Source organism: Ranitomeya variabilis, chromosome 8 (genome assembly GCF_051348905.1).
Source record: "Ranitomeya variabilis isolate aRanVar5 chromosome 8, aRanVar5.hap1, whole genome shotgun sequence".
Lineage (NCBI taxonomy): Eukaryota > Metazoa > Chordata > Amphibia > Anura > Dendrobatidae > Ranitomeya > Ranitomeya variabilis.
In genome coordinates, this window is record NC_135239.1 from 160,823,350 (window position 1) to 160,839,147 (window position 15,798).

Genomic DNA, 15,798 nt, shown 5'->3' on the forward strand with positions numbered 1-15,798 from the left:
TCAAATGGCGCTCCTTCCCTTCCGAGCTCTGCCATGTGCCCAATCAATGGTTTACCCCAACATGTGGGGTATCGGCGTACTCAGGACAAATTGTACAACGACTTTTTTGGTCCAATTTCTCCTGTTACCCTTGGTAAAATAAAACAAATTGGATCTGAAGTAAAAAGTTTGTGAAAAAAAAAGTTAAATGTTCAATTTTTTTTAAACATTCCAAAAATTCCTGTGAAGCACCTGAAGGGTTAATAAACTTTTTTAATGTGGTTGTGAGTACCTTGAGGGGTGCAGTTTTTAGAATGGTGTCACTTTTGGGCATTTTCTGTCATATAGACCCCTCAAAGTCACTTCAAGTGTGAGGTGGTCCGTAAAAAAAATGGTTTTGCAAATTTTGTTGCAAAAATGAGAAATCGCTTTTCAACTTTTAACCCTTATAACTCCCTAACAAAAAAAAATTATGTTTCCAAAATTGTGCTGATGTAAAGCAGACATGTGGGAAATGTTGTTTATTAACTATATTATGTGATATAACTCTCTAATTTAAGGGCATAAAAACGAAAATTTGAAAATTGCGAAATTTTCATAATTTTCGACAAATTTCGTTTTTTTTCACAAATAAATGCAAGTCATATCGAAGAAGTTTTACCACTATCATAAAGTACAATATGTCACGAGAAAACAATCTCAGAATCACCAAGATCCGTTGAAGCGTTTCAGAGTTATGACCTCATAAAGTGACAGTGGTCAGAATTGTAAAAATTGGCCGTGTCAGTTAGGTGAAAACAGGCTTCGGGGTGAAGGGGTTAAGAGTCTCCTCTTTCCTCCACTCATTACCTGTAGTAATGGCACCTGTTTAACCCCTTCATGACCCAGCCTATTTTGGCCTTAATGACCTTGCCGTTTTTTGCAATTCTGACCAGTGTCCCTTTATGAGGTAATAACTCAGGAACGCTTCAACGGATCCTAGCGATTCTGAGATTGTTTTTTCGTGACATATTGGGCTTCATGTTAGTGGTAAATTTAGGTCGATAATTTCTGAGTTTATTTGTGAAAAAAACGGAAATTTGGCGAACATTTTGAAAATTTCGCAATTTTCACATTTTGAATTTTTATTCTGTTAAACCAGAGAGTTATGTGACACAAAATAGTTAATAAATAACGTTTCCCACATGTCTACTTTACATCAGCACAATTTTGGAAACAAATTTTTTTTTTGCTAGGAAGTTGTAAGGGTTAAAATTTGACCAGTGATTTCTCATTTTTACAACAAAATTTACAAAACCATTTTTTTTAGGGACCACCTCACATTTGAAGTCATTTTGAGGGTTCTATATGGCTGAAAATACCCAGAAGTGACACCATTCTAAAAACTGCACCCCTCAAGGTGCTCAAAACCACATTCAAGAAGTTTATTAACCCTTCAGGTGTTTCACAGCAGCAGAAGCAACATGGAAGTAAAAAATGAACATTTAACTTTTTAGTCACAAAAATGATCTTTTAGCAACAATTTTTTTATTTTCCCAAGGGTAAAAGGAGAAACTGGACCACGGACGTTGTTGTCCAATTTGTCCTGAGTACGCTGATACCTCATATGTGTGGGTAAACCACTGTTTGGGCACATGGTAAGGCTCGGAAGGGAAGGAGCGCCATTTGACTTTTTGAATGAAAAATTATCTCCATCGTTAGCGGACACCATGTCGCTTTTGGAATGCCCCTGTGTGCCTAAACATTGGAGCTCCTCCACAAGTGACCCCATTTTGGAAACTAGACCCCCCAAGGAACTTATCTAGAGGCATAGTGAGCACTTTAAACCCCCAGGTGCTTCACAAATTGATCCGCAAAAATGAAAAAGTACTTTTTTTTCACACAAAATTTCTTTTAGCCTCAATTCTTTCATTTTCACATGGGCAACAGGATAAAATGGATCCTAAAATTTGTTGGGCAATTTCTCCTGAGTACGCCGATACCTCATATGTGGGGCTAAACCACTGTTTGGGTGCACGGCAAGGCTCGGAAGGGGAGGCGTGCCATTTGACTTTTTGAATGGAAAATTAGCTCCAATCGTTAGCGGACACCATGTCGCGTTTGGAGAGCCCCTGTGTGCCTAAACATTGGAGATCCCCTACAAGTGACCCCATTTTGGAAACTAGACCCCCCAAGGAACATATCTAGATGCATAGTGAGCACTTATAACCCCCAGGTGCTTCACAGAAGTTTATAACGCAGAGCTTTCCTCAAAAATAATTTTTAGCCCAGAATTTTTTATTTTCCCAAGGGTAATAGGAGAAATTGGACCCCAAATGTTGTTGTCCAGTTTGTCCTGAGTACGATGATACCCCATATGTGGGGGTAAACCACTGTTTGGGCGCACGGCAGGGCTCGGAAGGGAAGGCACGCCATTTGGCTTTTTGAATGGAAAATTTAGCTCCAATCATTAGCGGACACCATGTCGCGTTTGGAGAGCCCCTGTGTGCCTAAACATTGGAGCTCCCACACAAGTGACCCCATTTTGGAAACTAGACCTCCCAAGGAACTAACCTAGATGTGTGGTGAGCACTTTGAACCCCCAAGTGCTTCACAGAAGTTTATAACGCAGAGCCATGAAAATAAAAAATAATTTTTATTTTCTCAAAAATGATTTTTTAGCCCACAATTTTTTATTTTCCCAAGGGTAACAGGAGAAATTGGACCCCAAAAGTTGTTGTCCAGTTTGTCCTGAGTACGCTGATACCCCATATGTGGGGGTAAACCACTGTTTTGGCACACGTCGGGGTTCGGAAGGGAAGTAGTGACGTTTTGAAATGCAGACTTTGATGGAATGCTCTGCGGGCGTCAGGTTGCTTTTGCAGAGCCCCTGATGTGCCTAAACAGTAGGAACTCCCCACAAGTGACTCCATTTTGGAAACTAGACCCCTAAGGGAACTTATCTAGATGTGTGGTGAGCACTTTGAACCCCCAAGTGCTTCACAGAAGTTTATAACGCAGAGCCGTGAAAATAATAAATGTGTTTCCTTTCCTCAAAAATATTTTTTTAGCCCAGAATTTTTTATTTTTGCAAGAGTAACAGGAGAAATTGGACCCAAAAGTTGTTGTCCAGTTTCTCCTGAGTACGCTGATACCCCATATATGGGGGTAAACCACTGTTTGGGCACATGCCGGGGCTCGGAAGGGAAGTAGTGACGTTTTGGAATGCAGACTTTGATGGAATGGTCTGCGGGCATCATGTTACGTTTGCAGAGCCCCTGATATGCCTAAACAGTAGAAACCCCCCACAAGTGACCCCATTTTGGAAACTAGACCCCCCAAGGAACTTATCTAGATGTGTGGTGAGCACGTTCAACCCCCAAGTGCTTCACAGAAGTTTACAACGCAGAGCCGTGAAAATAAAAAATCATTTTTTCCTCAAAAAAGATGTTTTAGCAAGCAATTTTTTTTTTCACAAGTGTAACAGGAGAAATTGGGCCCCAATATTTGTTGCCCAGTTTGTTGTGAATGTGCTGGTACCCCATATGTGGGGGTAAACCACTGTTTGGGCACACGTCAGGGCTCGGAAGGGAAGTAGTGACATTTGAAATGCAGACTTTGATGGAATGGTCTGCGGGCATCACGTTGCATTTGCAGAGCCCCTGATGTACCTAAACAGTAGAAACACCCCACAAGTGACCCCATTTTGGAAACTAGACCCCCGAAGGAACTTATCTAGATGTGTGGTGAGCACTTTCAACCCCCAAGTGCTTCACAGAAGTTTATAACGCAGAGCCGTGAAAATAAAAAATAATTGTTCTTTCCTCAAAAATTATGTTTTAGCAAGTAATTTTTTATTTTTGCAAGGGTAACAGGAGAAATTGGACCCCAACAGTTGTTGCCCAGTTTGTCCTGAGTACGCTGGTACCCCAAATGTGGGGGTAAACCACTGTTTGGGCGCACGTCGGGGTTTGGAAGGGAGGGAGCACCATTTGACTTTTTGAACGCAAGATTGGCTGGAATCAATGGTGGCGCCATGCTGCGTTTGGAGACCCCTGATGTGCCTAAACAGTGGAAACCCCTCAATTCTAACTTCAACACTAACCCCAACACACCCCTAATCCTAATCCCAACTGTAGCCATAACCCTAATCACAACCCTAACCCCAACACACCCCTAACCACAACCCTAACCGCAACACACCCGTAACCCTAATTCCAACCCTAATCCTAACCCTAATCCCAAACCTAACCCTAATCCCAACCCTAACCACAACTGTAACCCCAACGCACCCCTAACCCTATCCGTAACCCTAACCACAAGCCTAATCTTAACCCTATTTCCAACCCTAGCCCTAATTCCAACCCTAACTCTAATTCCAACCCTAACCCTAAGGCTATGTGCCCACGTTGCGGATTTGTGTGAGATTTTTCCGCACGATTTTTGAAAAATCTGCAGGTAAAAGGCACTGCGTTTTACCTGCGGATTTACAGCAGATTTCCAGTGTTTTTTTGTGCGGATTTCACCTGCGGATTCCTATTGAGGAACAGGTGTAAAACGCTGCGGAATCCGCACAAAGAATTGACATGCTGCGGAAAATACAACGCAGCGTTTCTGCACGGAATTTTCCGCACCATGGGCACAGCGGATTTGGTTTTCCATAGGTGTACATGGTACTGTAAACCTGATGGAAAACTGGTACGAATTCGCAGCGGCCAATCCGCTGCGGATCCGCGGCCAATCCGCTGCGGATCCGCAGCCAAATCCGCACTGTGTGCACATGCCATAACCCTAACCCTACCCCTAACCCTAACCCTAGTTCTAACCCTAACCCTAGTGGAAAAAGAAAAAAAAATATTTTCTTTATTTTATTATTGTCCCTACCTATGGGGGTGATAAAGGGGGGGGTTTATTTATTATTTTTTTTATTTTGATTGCTGTGATAGAACCTACCACAGCGATCAAAATGTACTTTGTAATGAATCTGCCGGCCGGAAGATGGATTTTGGAAGATGGCGGCACCCATGGAGGAGGCGGACGGGCACCGGGAGCCTCGGTAAGTATAAGGTGGGGGAGATCGGGGCACGGGGGGGGGCGTCGGAGCACGGGGGGGTGACATAGGAGCACGGGGGGAGCGGACAGGAGGACGGGGGAGCGGAGCACAGGACGGAGGGGACTACGGGACAGATCGGTGGCTTGGGGGGGTGATCGGTGGGGGGGGGGGGTCACTTCAGTATTTCCAGCCATGGCCGATGATATTGCAGCATCGGCCATGGCTGGATTGTAATATTTCACCAGTTTTTTAGGTGAAATATTACAAATCGCTCTGATTGGCAGTTTCACTTTCAACAGCCAATCAGAGCGATCGTAGCCATGGGGGGGGGGTGAAGCCACCCCCCCTGGGCTGAAGTACCACTCCCCCTGTCCCTGCAGAATGGGTGAAATCGGAGTTAACCCTTTCACCCGCTCTGCAGCGACGCGATCATTCCATGACGCCACATAGGCGTCATGGGTCGGATTGGCACGGGTTTTCATGACGCCTACGTGGCGTCAAAGGTCGGGAAGGGGTTAAACTTTTTATCAGTATAAAAAGACACCTGTGCACACCCTCAAACAGTCTGACTCCAAACTCCACTATGGTGAAGACCAAAGAGCTGTCAAAGGACACCAGAAACAAAATTGTAGCCCTGCACCAGGCTGGGAAGACTGAATCTGCAATAGCCAACCAGCTTGGAGTGAAGAAATCAACAGTGGGAGCAATAATTAGAAAATGGAAGACATTCAAGACCACTGATAATCTCCCTCGATCTGGGGCTCCACGCAAAATCCCACCCCGTGGGGTTAGAATGATCACAAGAACGGTGAGCAAAAATCCCAGAACCACGCGGGGGGACCTAGTGAATGAACTGCAGAGAGCTGGGACCAATGTAACAAGGCCTACCATAAGTAACACACTACGCCACCATGGACTCAGATCCTGCAGTGCCAGACGTGTCCCACTGCTTAAGCCAGTACATGTCCGGGCCCGTCTGAAGTTTGCTAGAGAGCATTTGGATGATCCAGAGGAGTTTTGGGAGAATGTCCTATGGTCTGATGAAACCAAACTGGAACTGTTTGGTAGAAACACAACTTGTCGTGTTTGGAGGAAAAAGAATACTGAGTTGCATCCATCAAACACCATACCTACTGTAAAGCATGGTGGTGGAAACATCATGCTTTGGGGCTGTTTCTCTGCAAAGGGGCCAGGACGACTGATCCGGGTACATGAAAGAATGAATGGGGCCATGTATCGTGAGATTTTGAGTGCAAACCTCCTTCCATCAGCAAGGGCATTGAAGATGAAACGTGGCTGGGTCTTTCAACATGACAATGATCCAAAGCACACCGCCAGGGCAACGAAGGAGTGGCTTCGTAAGAAGCATTTCAAGGTCCTGGAGTGGCCTAGCCAGTCTCCAGATCTCAACCCTATAGAAAACCTTTGGAGGGAGTTGAAAGTCCGTGTTGCCAAGCGAAAAGCCAAAAACATCACTGCTCTAGAGGAGATCTGCATGGAGGAATGGGCCAACATACCAACAACAGTGTGTGGCAACCTTGTGAAGACTTACAGAAAACGTTTGACCTCTGTCATTGCCAACAAAGGATATCTTACAAAGTATTGAGATGAAATTTTGTTTCTGACCAAATACTTATTTTCCACCATAATATGCAAATAAAATGATAAAAAACAGACAATGTGATTTTCTGGATTTTTTTGTCTCAGTTTGTCTCCCATAGTTGAGGTCTACCTATGATGTAAATTACAGACGCCTCTCATCTTTTTAAGTGGTGGAACTTGCACTATTACGGACTGACTAAATACTTTTTTGCCCCACTGTATATACTTAACAAAAAAGTGTAAAACAACTGAAAATATGTCTTATATTCTAGGTTCTTCAAAGTAGCCACCTTTCGCTTTGATGACTGCTTTTCACACTCTTGGCATTCTCTTGATGAACTTCAAGAGGTAGTCATCGGGAATGGTCTTCCAAAAATCTTGAAGGAGTTCCCAGAGATGCTTAGCACTTGTTGACCCTTTTGCCTTCACTCTGCGGTCCAGCTTACCCTAAAATATCTCAATTGGGTTCAGGTCATCTGGCGAAGCACCCCATCACTCTCCTTCTTGGTCAAATAGCCCTTACACAGCCTGGAGGTGTGTTTGGGGTCATTGTCCTGTTGAAAAATAAATGATGGTCCAACTAAACGCAAACCGGATGGAATAGCATGCCGCTGCAAGATGCTGTGGTACCGTAAACCTTTTTGAAGTGACCAGTATAGAAAAGGTTCTTTGCTTTCTTAGTTACCAAAAAAAGTATTCTCGCACATACCGGACTTGCAGAGGCAAAAAGGATGTTTTATAGAATAGGGCACATGTACCATTCCTCTGAAACCCCAGCAGGTTTTTAATGCAAAGGAAAAACGTTAAGTAATCATAGCCTTAATCTCTATCCTGTGCCTCCTCCACCAGCACTGGGAGCAGCGTTACATATTATACAAGACAGACGTGCATACCTGATTAAATAGAGCTCTTAGGCCCAATGAGGCAGGTGGACTTACTATGAAGATCCATGTCAGAATGGCTGATGGTCATCTTCTCAGTGTCTCTCCTGCTGCTGAGATCTCATCCTGCTGAGTACTTGTGAGATCTCAGCAGGAGAGACACTGAGGAGCTGACCGTCAGTGCACCAACTGCAGCTGTCAGTCAGGCTGGGTGGGCAGAGATTGAATACACTTGGACTCATTAGCTATTTCATCCAATAACTGGATTCAAAAAATGCTTATCTTGACATTAAAATTAAACATCCATGCATTTTCAATGTAACTACACCAGCCTCATCAGGTCTGAAAGATTCATATAATAATGTATTCACTTTGTATTGTAGAATCTTGTGACTGATCTGCTATAATACATTATTTTTGCTGAGTAACATTTTATTGTGTCATGTACTTACATTGTGATGAAGATGTTAAATATGTGAACAAGAAATTAATGCGTTAAAGATTTGGGAGTGATGCACGGTATAGTATAGGACGGCGACACACTAAGAGTAGATAATATCTGTCTCTTTGCTGAGAATAATCGGGTCATGAGGGAAAGCAAATATTTATAGAGACACAATGTGCATTCTGTTATTAGGGATATTACTCATTGTATAATGTGCAGAAGTAACAAGTGAAGGATTAAGAGAAGACAAGGTAGCCACCATTATATACCGTGTGTCCAGTATATGAGGCATGTCCGGCGGTCTAATCTCGTCCGTACAGTCTCTGCTCTTGCAGCCGAATTTCGGAAAATCTTGACAACTTTCCCATCCTTTTCTTCTGAGAGCGGCAGACAAACGGTTAACCGCGCACACACTGCATTGACATGATCCACTGCCATCGCTTTACAGGTTACAATCCGTTGTGAAGTGCACAGTTTTACAGTTTTCTACTCTGGCCAATAACAAGATATCTGCAAGTATTTCACAACGATCTGCGACATTCAGACTAAACGCTCAGACTTTTCATGTTACATCAGAGGACGCAGAAAACAAGAGTCCTGCTGTCTGCATTCCACATCACAAGTGACAAGACGAGCCGCGACATGGGCCTCATCCAATACAAGCTCCATGTTATTGTCAAACTAAAGACCCTTCTTCTAGATTGCATCTGTATGATTTATCTCTCCAGGGTCCTCTTCTGCCCCTCAGTATTGGTTTCACGCACCCGTTTGGTTACATACTCTCTGTAGTTGCGAGTCAACAATGTGTAGAGGAGTGGATTCACACAACTGTTGGCGTAGGTTAGGCAGGTAACTCCAAAATTTAGGTAAATTTGAGAAGATATTTCCAGTCCTAAAATCTCATATTGATAAGATTTTGCCAGCTGCCAAGCCCAAAAAGGGACGAAGCAGGCCCAGTAAACACCGATGATTGCAAATATGCGGAACATAACACACTGGTCGAGTTTCCGGCTTGACCGTCGAAGTTCTTGTCCTGACATCCGGTATGCCCTCACAAGGCAGCTATAGAGACATAATATGATCAGACCGGGGCCCAGGATGCTTGTAAAGAAAAGGACTGTTAGGTAATGTCGGAATGACTCCGGCGTCCATGTAGGAAAGCAGATTTTCTTGCCTGACCCATACTGGCTGTCCTGGAGCTGCATCATGCACATCATAGGCAATGTTAAGAAAAAAGATATAAGCCAGATTGTCAGGCTGGTCAACTTTCGACAGCTCTGGGAAACGCGGGCCTTTAAAGGTTGCACGATCACCTGATATCTCTCCAGGCTCATTGCAGTGAGAGTATAGATGCTGGCGTGCATGGTGAACAAGTCCATACTCAGGAGAAGTCTGCAGCCAATATCTCCAAAGTACCAGTCCCTGGCCAGGTACGTGCTCACTACAAAAGGAATGGTTGATAGATACAAAAGATCTGCCAAAGCAAGGTTCACCACGTGGACACACATAGAACCTACCGGTCTGTGAGATAACACAGTAATCACCAGTACATATATGTTTCCAGCCATCCCCAGGAGAAACATGACTGTGAGTAGCACGCTCAGCGTGGAGGTGACCAGGACCTCTTCAGCGGAGCCAGGAGATTCCATAGACATGTTGGCTTCATCTTGTGCATCCATTGTTCTACTCATACATGAAGCAGAATAGACTGGATGGGATCTTGTCTCAAGTGAATATTGAATTCTTCATGAATAATTACAATTAATTAGAAGGTCCATGGGCCAGGCTTTCAATGTGGATCACTTCTAGCTTTCCTTGTGGAGTTAAAACCCAACACGATGATTTGTACTAGTAAATCGATCTCAGTCCTTGTTCCCATAACTGTTCATTTCATTCCTCATATATGCATCAGACAGCTTGGGCATAAAACCAAAAGCTTCCTTCACGCAGAGGTGTATAGAGTGAGTGAGTGGTGTGAATTGCGCGGCCCCTCGTTGCCTCCCTGTTCTCCACCCCTTCATTGCTTGTCCATCCTTCATGATTTCATCTGTCCGTGGGCTCTAACTAAGCAGACCAATGCTATCGATTTATTTTCACATTTATTTCTACACTTAATCGATTTTGCATGAATTTCAGAGTAACCGGTGGTAAACTTTAATAGAGAGACTGCATGTGTTACCCTTATAACAGTTTATTAGGCAGAGAAAACAGCCGCCTGGCACAGCGCTAAACAATGAATTACCAGGCCATAAAACAGACATACAGTAGGTTCAACAACATGCTGAAATATGGCGCAGTGATAGGGAAGCAGTCCAGTGTCTGAATGGCTGCAATGTTGTCCTTGAGATTGCTTGTGGTTCTGGCAGTCGTGTGTTAGGAGCGGTGTTTAAATTGAGCTTCAACTAAGAGAAAAAAGAGAACAAACGTTAGGATCAATTCAATGAAGTGCAAATAAACCGAAATCTAAGGTAACACAGTTCTAACATTGAAAGTCACATGTAACAATGGAATACATGGATGAGGGACCTCTGCGTGTGCGCAGGGACCATTTGGAATTACATTTGTACTCTGCTTTACACTGTGTGTAATAGCTGTTATCATTACCGGGGATTTCTGAGACCCTAAGATTGATAATCTGTTCTTAGGATAGGTCATCAGTATGAAAAAGGATGGGATCCACCTTCTGCACTCCACCGATCCACTGATTGAAAATGCCGTGCTGCAACAATAGTGCGATAACAACATGCAATGTATAGGGGCCATGAATATACTGCAATCTCTCTACTATTCACGGGTATGGGAGAGAGCCTGCAGTAGCATTCGCGGCCACTGCTAAATGTTCAGTGCTTTGCCAGTTTCATCTCTATCCAGATGATCAATGTCGGTGGCCAGAGCAGGACATTCACTGATTTGGTATTGATGACATAGGCCAACAATATAAATGTCCTGGACACATCATATAAGTTTCTGTGCGCTGCTTTTACTTGTTGGTAGGTGCAGAGCTCATATCAGAAATGGTGACAATCCATTTCTTACTTTTTTGGTTTTATGTTAGTTTTCTGTTGATTAATCATTTAAAAGGATTGTCTTACGTTTCTAGTGATTGACAGCTTGGTATTGGCCTTAGCTGTGCTCACTACCATTCTGCAGCAGCAGCTTTGCCTCGGCAGCACGAGAGCTGCGCAGGGACACTGAAGCTGCCAAAATCCATCCAGCTCCAGAGCAGAGCTTGTATAGCAGAGGGCAAGCGTGCAATCCTTGCCTAGGAGATCTGCCGATATGTAACATGTAAATGTAAGAAATCCGTCTCCTATCACCCTTTCGCACCGTGACTGTGAGGCACCAGTGGGTTGACATGGCAGTTGGGGGCCCATTGCTGCCATCTTGGTAATCCTGTAAAGCTCAGTCCCAAGCGGAGCTTCACAGAACATCTCCATTTTCATAGTATAAGTAATCAGATGATTGCTGGTTCAAGTTCCACATTTGGTAAAAATGTATGGTGTCATTTAAGATTAAAGCGCAAACATTTTTCATGCAAAACCTAGGTTATCTAAAAAACAAAAAAGTTACAGATGTTGAAACGGGGAGCAAAAATGCAAAGATAAAAACAAAATAAATTGCAATGTTGATTGATTTATAAACACTTTCCAATGTTACCCTTGTAATAAAATGAGGCAACCCCTCTAATTACCACCTACTGACTTGGCTGAGAGCTGCCACCACTTGCTTGATTAGAAAAAAGGAAACGCCGCACTCAAGCAATGTAATGATTGCAAAATTAGTCTTTATTTACAATTGTAGGTAATACCACAGCAGGATCAAACATTTTTTTTGTAAAGATAAGGTAACGTTTTGACCATATCAGGGTCTGTATCAAAACGTCACTGAATAGTGTATAGGTTCAGCGTAGAGATCTAAAGAGGATCCCCTTAAGAGCTCAGTATGGGGGAGGTGGATAGTGTCCTGCAATCCACACCACAAGGAATGACCTGTTTTTTTTTTCTGTGGCTGTCAGTTTTTCCTATACACATGGCCTCTTCAGAGAGAAATTGGACTTGGACTCTATTTCTACCTATTGAATGTAGAAATTCTAAAAGTCAATATAGACCCATTAATGAGCCAGGCAACATGACTTAGGATAAGAAGCAAAACCAAACACCCCATTTGCAGATGTGTGTCGAGGTGTTTGCCCCTCATCAGTGCAAAGCAGGAAATCAGATTTGGCTGGGCGAGAGGCCTCTCACATGGGGACTCACAGGAGTTTTTCATATAATTAAGGCTCATCTTGTAACTTGCAAAATCGACAGAGTATAAAATACTTATTTTCCCCACTGTAGATAGATACTGTAGATAGGTACAGTAGATGATAGTTATTAGATAGATGATAGATGTATAGTTGCTTTACCTGCAAATTCTCGCACAGTCATGGGTATACTGATCACCTTCTTGAAGACGCTGAGCCAATTTTCCCGTTCTTGTTCACTCTCGCAGGTAAACAGGTAGGTGCGATCAGGAGTGCTAATAGATATGCCATAATTCCATATATTGCTGTATGAGTTTGGGACTATCTCAGCCTTCACTTGATAGCCGTGCTCGCTGCTGCCTAAAAACACCTCACCTTTAGCAAACGCATCCTGAAATATAAAAGAAAAATGTAGAAAACCTTGTTAATGCAGATCTAGATTATTTAAAAACACTTTTTTTACGCTTTTGAAATGTGCATTTTATTGCATTTTTTTCTATTGGGAGCTTTAAAAAAAACAGTTGCGTTTTTAAGCGAAGAATTTTAGTTTTCTCTACTATAAACAGGCATTAAAAAGCAGTTTCAATTCTGCACCAAAAAACACATCAAATAAGTGTGATAAATAATGCATTCAATAAAGCAGTGAAGATGCAATAATCAGAGAAGATTGTTATTGAGTAGTTTGGTGCAGATAAAAAAAATACAGCATTTGTGTGAACATAGCCGAAACCTTTTATTAGTCCCTATTCACACATCAGTGATTTACCATACAAACATCTGCAAACAATAACCCCATAGGATATAATCAGTCAGGAAAAAACCTAACAACATAAAAAATGATAAACAGTGACGTGTGAAGAAAGCTTTACACAACATTTAATTTCTAGAATACTCGTACGAGCGCGAGGAGCTGTACACAGACCCAGTCACATTCACAATAGTGGTCTCCAAACTGCCTTGATGGGATTTTTAGCTTATGAAATCTATTCTCAAAGGAGATCAGACAGATTAACGAAAGGGAGACATAGACCAACGGGATCATGTAAGTCAGATTGGACCTGTGGTGGATCGCTGAGGGTATCAGAACCATTTCTTTTGTTTCTCTAACCCATCTAAACCCATTTAAGAACAACGTCTAATGGCTGAAGAACCCCTTTAGGAACCTACTAATGTTGGTGAGGTATGGTTTGATGTTGGCAATGATACCCTGGTGATACGATGGTCTACATTTCAGTAGGGATTAGGCAGATTTAGGTCTCCTGAGATCCAGATGCCTGATCTCGGCTAAGGCTACTTTCACACTAGCGTCGTACTCGGCCCGTTGCAGTGCGTCTGGCCGACATACCGACGCTAGCAGTGAATGCGCCGCACAACGGGGGCAGCGGATGCATTTTTCCAGCGCATCCGCCGCCCCATTGTGAGGTGCGGGGAGGTGGGGGCGGAGTTCCGGCCGCGCATACGCGGTCGGAAATGGCGGTCCGTCGGCAGCAAAAAACGTTACATGTAACGTTTTTTGCAGCCGACGGTCCGCCACAACACGGCGCAACCGTCGCACGACGGTTGCGACGTGTGGCAAAGCGTCGCAATGCGACGCTAATGCGAATCAATGGTGAAAAAACGCATCCTGCAAGCAGTTTTGCAGGATGCGTTTTTTCAACCAAACGACGCATAGCGACGTGCAGTGCACGATGCTAGTGTGAAAGTAGCCTAAGATTACTAGAACAAGTCTTTCCATTCCCTTTTATTAGCATAAATGTATTCCAAGAAGAAAGACAACAAGTCCTACTAACGCTACCAGGTCTAGAGGCGACAGCCAACGACTTTGATTAAGGTGGAAGGTATTTTATTAGTTTTTCTGCACAGAAGAAAGTAGCCTCCACTTTCATCAACCTCTTTGGATGTTTTCTGTTAATCTTGCAATCACGAGCAGTTGTCGTCTTTCTTCTGGGAAGATGTTTAAGCTAATTGTAGGGCATGGTAAAACACGTCCAAGCAGCCTTAGATGTCAGATCTCAGAAGTACCTATTGATATTCCCATCAAAATGACATCCCCTGTGTTTCATTGGTGTGAACGTTTCGTCTCCAGTCTCCACCACTAAACAATAGGATCTGACTCTCGGACTTTCTTCCCCACCATTGGGCATCTGCCAGTGACAATACTACACACAATCTACACATAATATTACTTCCAAATCTCTGTACTTGAGGATTTACCAGTGGGTCTTTGAAGTACATTAATCTCCGGTGATCTAGGGTGAACCATCTTTTTTTAAAAGCATCTGTAGGCTGTAAAGAAAGAAATACATGGGGTTTTAAATGTATAAAATGTTCAATAATTTCATATTCAGAATGTATTTTTTGCTATTTATGTCTTCAGAGAGGAAGAGAGCAGTAGTGCCAACTATTGGGGTAGGTATTCTGAAAGTCAATATCGACCCTTTAACGAGCCTTGGAAAATGGCTCAGGGTATAAAGCTAAAGCAGACACTCCATTTGCAGACACGTGTTGCCGGGTTTTCGCCCCTCATCAGTGCAAAACGAGAACTGGTTTGTCTGGATGACAGGCCTCTGACAGGGTGTCTAAAGGAAAACGTCTCTCCATGTGGAGAGTGAAAACCGGAGTAGGGAGACTTATATTCCTCTGGGAAACAAATGAATATTCATGAAGCACGATACATCGGATTACTTAGCAATTTGAATAGGACACGTGCCAGGTGGCTTTGGCTGGGTTTATGACCCATATCAGTAGATATCCTGCTAGGATTAAATACATTTCCATAGTCAAAATTGGTGACCATCCCCAGTGTGCCGTAGACATTAGGCATGGCAGCCAAGCACAGCAATTTCCTTTGAATGGCTAAATGATTGGTATAAGTTTGGTTTTGTTCCTGGGGGCAGACCCCACTAGCATTATTCCACTCTCCACTAGAGAAATAAACATGCGTGTTCAGGAGCGAACACGAAAGCATTACTTGTTCAGTCTATCTCATATGTATGGCTACCTTTAGATAAATAAATTGTCCTACACTGCAAGTTATCAGATCACCATTTATACATAAAAGTGATTGTCAGGCAAAAATGGAAAAAGTAGAGCTACATTCTCCAGGACAACACAAAAGTCGAAACAATATTTAACTAGTAGAGTGCTGAGTCTCCATGCATGGCGGTATTGAGTGAATGGGCTCACAATGGTGAATAACGTTATCAGCTTTGGTCCACATGTTCAATCACAACAATGTCTAAAGTTGGGTTTAGTCCGTCACCCCCGACTATGTTATGGGGTAGTGGTAATTTTCCATTATGGTAAAATCTGTCCATGTCACTGTCAAGGCTACAGCCTACAATAAACTATCATGGTTGTTAAGGAATTGACACCGCAGGGAGGCTTCTGCTGCAGCTAGTTGTCTCACAGCTACACACAGAATGGTGAAGTGGAAGGATGATGACTGAGCTCCACTTTTTTGAGTATTTTGTGTTGTATTCCTTAAAGGGGTTGTCTGGTCTAAAATGAAATGGTTAATATATAGAAAACGATTGTTAGACCTTTGAGTGTTATAACATGCAAAACTACCAAATAAACTGCAAGTGTAACCAATCTGGGCGGACATTTTGCTAAA

General features: G+C 43.1%; 2 protein-coding genes across 3 annotated transcripts in view; both read right to left on the reverse strand.

Annotated features, from left to right (window-relative positions):
- Positions 1 to 8,521: 8,521 nt before the first annotated feature.
- On the reverse strand, positions 8,522 to 9,778 carry LOC143787763 (urotensin-2 receptor-like). Its single transcript, XM_077276781.1, has one exon. The coding sequence runs from the start codon at positions 9,628 to 9,630 to the stop codon at positions 8,656 to 8,658; it is 975 nt and encodes a 324-aa protein (XP_077132896.1). The 5' UTR covers positions 9,631 to 9,778; the 3' UTR covers positions 8,522 to 8,655.
- A 336-nt stretch (positions 9,779 to 10,114) lies between these two features.
- The window catches only part of LOC143787761 (arf-GAP with dual PH domain-containing protein 1-like), a 57,977-nt gene continuing 52,293 nt past the window's right edge, over positions 10,115 to 15,798 (reverse strand). For both annotated transcript variants that reach the window (XM_077276778.1, XM_077276779.1), the window contains 3 exons: positions 14,397 to 14,468; positions 12,345 to 12,573; positions 10,115 to 10,341 (listed from right to left, as the gene is read on the reverse strand). In XM_077276778.1, coding sequence (XP_077132893.1) covers positions 10,313 to 10,341; positions 12,345 to 12,573; positions 14,397 to 14,468 — 330 coding nt within the window. In that variant the 3' untranslated portion in view covers positions 10,115 to 10,312. The remainder of the gene's footprint in view (positions 10,342 to 12,344; positions 12,574 to 14,396; positions 14,469 to 15,798) is intronic.